Source organism: Buceros rhinoceros, unplaced genomic scaffold (genome assembly GCF_000710305.1).
Source record: "Buceros rhinoceros silvestris isolate BGI_N320 unplaced genomic scaffold, ASM71030v1 scaffold31426, whole genome shotgun sequence".
In the NCBI taxonomy this organism is placed as follows: domain Eukaryota; kingdom Metazoa; phylum Chordata; class Aves; order Bucerotiformes; family Bucerotidae; genus Buceros; species Buceros rhinoceros.
This window is the reverse complement of record NW_010417432.1, coordinates 14,667-19,061: the sequence shown is the minus strand read 5'-3', so window position 1 is coordinate 19,061 and position 4,395 is coordinate 14,667. Positions and strand designations below refer to the sequence as shown.

The following is a 4,395-nucleotide window of genomic DNA, read 5'->3' as shown; positions in this document are numbered from 1 at the left end:
CTACACGGGGATGAGGTCCACTTACAGCTATGCTATGCGAGGTGGTACTTATCCTCCACGGTATGTACTCTTCAATTTGTTGGTTTCGCAGCCTCGTATCTTTGAACTTCCGCTCTCGTGATCTGAGTGCTTTGATGCTATCTTCTCAAAACTAAAAATACAGCGTCCCTTAAAGGGACGTTCAGCTTGACACACAGCCAGCTTATGAGGCAAAAGGTTTTAATAAGTACACCCCATTAATATCTCTAATTTGTCTTATTCAAGTTGTTTTTTCCTTTGAGGAGGAGGGAAAGCAGAGGAAGAAGGGAGCTGAACCAAATGTTCAGCTGATGAAGTGTTTTTGAGGGCATTTGGATATAGCTAGCTTTGTGAAATGAATGGTTAAATATTACCTAAACATTTCTTGTGTTTCTTTTCTGTGTAAAAAGAAAAAAAGAAGAAAACAGTCGATGCTTTTTCTAAAGCTATTTAAATTAAAGCTTCAGATTAAAACATTTTATATGGGCATAGAATTGAGAATTCAAAACTTCCTGGCCTGCCACGTCTATAAAAGCGTCTTTTTTCTAGTTGGTATGTATATATTGTAAAACAAGAACTGTTGGTACTCTGTTCCAAAGGTCTCTCCATAAAATCTTTTAGACTTTTAATCAAAATTTGGCTCTTTACTACTAGTGCTTCAGTGCTGAGCCATGGTTATTGATACCCAAGAGATTCATCCACGTATAGCTAATGTTTCTGCTTACTCTGAAGGCCAAACTATTTGCTTATTTGAACCTCTCTCTTTGCAGGTACTTTTACCCATTTCCTGTTGGCCCCTTACTTTATCAAGTTGAGCTTTCAATTGGAGGGCAGCAGTTTCATGGGAAAGGAAGAACAAGACAAGCTGCTAAGCATGATGCAGCTGCTAAAGCACTGAAAGTTCTGCAGAATGAGCCCTTGCCTGAGAAGCCAGAGGTGGGAATTAATCTTAGTGTTGTAAGCATAAATTGCCAAGATAAACTGAGATATTGTTGTGGATTTTTTCCTTATTGAGAGGAAGATGACAGTCGTGAAATTTTAATTCTGTGCAGTAGTGTTGACCTGTTTGTGTTAACAGAAACACCTTGATTTAAAACCATAATTTTTTATGGATCTAGAGTTCTCCAAATGAAGTTCTGTTAATTCTTTTGCTGTCATATTTTTCCACAGCAATGCTATAGACCTCTGTCAGATATGAGCACTGGAAGCATAGATAGGAACTAATATCTTATCAGGTACAGATCTTATACAAACTTCTGAAGAAAAGTGTAAATGGAGTACTTGCGTTCTAGTATGGGCAACACAGAAATCAGACATGGCTTTGCTTCGTGGGCAAAATTCCTACATGAATTTGGATAGAATGATGCAAAGTCTAGAAAAGCGGGAAGTTCATGGAAGCAGTAAACTCATTTTGATATGAATATAAGAAGCAAATTTTTAGCCCTCCATGTATTTATGGCTGCCTAGCACTTCACATTCCAAGTCCCCGGGTTTTTTTCCATGTTTTTTGGTAAGTTGCTTCAGGCAGAAGGTCTCATTGTGTGCACACGAGTTTGACTGCATGCACCCTCTCTGTATGTGTCGGCTGACTGCTTCACTGCAATGAAGAGTGTATTTAGTCTTTCATTTATGGGCTCGTTATACCTGTCTGAGTTGTGAGGGCTTGATGTTAGAGCTAAGAGCAAGAGAACTGTTGATGTACTCCGTGCTGGCATCTAGAGTGTGTTGAGGAGTAGGCCATGCAGTACAAGCCTAGAAGCAAGAGAGACTAGTTCATTGGCCGAGAGGTGAGGAACAGGAAGTGAAGGTTGGCCTGATAACCTACAGACTGGGGAGAGTGAGAACTTGCTGAATACGGAGTTTGCGCTGGGAAAGAAGGAAAATGAACTGGGCAAGAAGGTAACCAGGGGTCTTAGATTGGGGGAAAAAAGTAGCTGGGAACTACCCAGATGGGCAGTGTTGTGAAACCAAGGGACACTGAGTTAAAACCTGCGAGTGTGTTTGTGGGAGAGAGCATTGCCCAGATAATTAGGCGAAAACACTGGATGTGGTGATTCAGGGAAGAGGCCTCGGAGGCACTGGTGGGAGTGGTTCAGGTAACAAAGCTCTCCAGGAGCTACTATGGTGGAGGCTACTATGAGCCAAGGGATTACAAATGTTGGGGAGAAGAGAGCAAAGCTGGGAATAGAAGCTGAAAGAGTGGAGAGGAGTTCTGCACTGAAATCGAGAACTGGTGAGAGGCAGAGTGTGGTCAGGGACAGCTGGAGGTCATCACCTCCAGGAGAGGTCCAGCCTGAGGGGGAAGTTGGCTTTCGGTGCGGAACCCCGAATTCCTGAGAGTTGTTGTTCTGTGTCAGTGACGTGTAAATGCTTCTTTCTGCACTCACCCTGTAAAAGATAACGTTCTGTCATCGGCCATTCTTCCACCTCAGGCAGCAAAGTTCTGCGTACTGGACCCAAGGAGTCCAGCTCTGCAGAAAAGCATTGGCTCACCTGTAACTGAAGTCTTTTCCGTTCACTTTTTGAGACATGCTTCTGCACAAGTGACTTTCTGAATATTGGTAGAGTTGTGTTCAAAGTTGAGTGACGTGTTCAGAACAAACACTGCAGTTGTCTTTACATGACTACGTGTGCTTTTCTAGAGGATGTCTCATTCTGTGTAGGGGGTGTAAGTTAGGGGTTAAGGGAAGTCAGCTGATAGAGTCTTTCCTTCTTCTCGGTTGTGGAGGTTTTATTAAGGACATAAGGGAAATATTATTGTGAATGATGCAAGAGATGGCAAGAAGGGAGAATTATTTTATGAAGAAAACAGTTGCAAGCTCACTGGAAGCTGAGTGCTGTCTTGACCCTGCTGTACCTACGCTGGGCAGGTCACTTGAACTTCCACGGGAAACATGCCTTCGTCATTTTATTTTTACATTTATGTTTGACTTGCCTGCAGAACGAACAGTAAGAAATGGGGCTATGCTTAAGGAGAGTAATCTCACTCCTTTGAACAGCAAGTACTTTTTTATAATAAGTATTCAGATAAATCAGATCATAATTTAAATTTGATACTTAAATGATAAGTTCATTAATATTTGTGGCTTTTAAATATTATACTTTTAGGAATGTCTGAGGGAATTGCTGGTTTTGTAACAGTGTTTTGCATTAGACGAGAGGAAGGTAAGAGAAGGAAGATTTTACCACTCAGCACTGTTCATTCTTGCATTCAGGGAGGCAAGGTCCTTGAAGGATACGGCAGTGTAAGAGCATAAGGGATGCTGTTACAATGCCATGTATGCAGTGGAGGCAGATTAAGATCTTATGAGCAGACATAATCCCAGTACTTCCTACCTGTCATTCATCTGATGTTGCCAGTAATTTTCCTTTTAAATGTAATTATTTTTGTGTATCCCATTTGTGTGTGTGTGAACAGAATATTTTGAACTATATTTTGAACATTGTTGAGGGATGTAATTTTATAATTTTTTTTATTTTACAAATTTTTGTATTTACAGTGTTTTACTCTTGGGTTTTTTTTAGTTAGAAAATATTCAGTGCTTAAGAAGAAATCATTTAATAAAATTATTAGACTTTAGGGGTAACAATGACCACTTCCCATACCTTCTCAGACTGCAAATCTAAAAGCAAGTGACAGGAAAGAAAATTAATAATACTAGCTTTCAACTCGACAAAGCCCTGCCCGAACAACCCAATAAATGTTAAAGTCTGCTCTGTTTTGAGTGGGAGGCTGTAGTAGGAGACCTCCAAAGGACCCTTCCAACCTATATTTTTCTGCTTGCAGTTCAGACACACTGACAAGTTCCAGTATGGGGCTACTTTGCATATTCAAAGACAAAGATGATAAAGCAGCAGTTTAAAGCTTAGAAAACATAGAACGGTTTCTAGCACAGTTCTTAGACAGAAATTCTACATTTCGCCAGAATAGTTTCTATGTTTTTTGCCAGCTTATTTAATAAATATCAGCTGCTCTTTATCCCCTTCATGTGGAAGAAAATAGTCAGACTGATTGTGTGGAAATCAATGTCCTTCTAATCAGCAGCTCCGCTGGCTTTCCTGGTTTGCTTAAAAGCATTCTTTGAGGGAGCGCGTGCTGAAAGAGTTCCTGGAAAAGGGCAAATCCCTCTTAAAGGAGTATATTACTTTTGCAATTTGCTTGGGAGGTTTTTAATCTATCACTTCTGTTTCTTTTTGTGACTTTTTTTCCGCTTGCTAGAGATGGATTTGAGTGATGTGGAGAGAGCTGAGAGTGGTAAATGCTGATTCCCAGCCTCGTTCCGATTTAGAGGCATAGATCCCGTGGATAGTTCAGTCTGTGCAGACTGCTTTAAAAGCAGACTTCATAGATCATCAGCCTTGAGGAGTGCAGGGAAA

The 4,395-nt window shown here is 40.7% G+C and overlaps 1 protein-coding gene across 1 annotated transcript in view; it reads left to right on the top strand.

The window, feature by feature from the left end:
- Positions 1-4,395, top strand: part of STAU1 (staufen double-stranded RNA binding protein 1) — a 19,886-nt gene that overhangs the window by 4,026 nt on the left and 11,465 nt on the right. The window contains exons 4-5 of the mRNA XM_010138210.1: positions 9-60; positions 789-954. Coding sequence (XP_010136512.1) covers positions 9-60; positions 789-954 — 218 coding nt within the window. The remainder of the gene's footprint in view (positions 1-8; positions 61-788; positions 955-4,395) is intronic.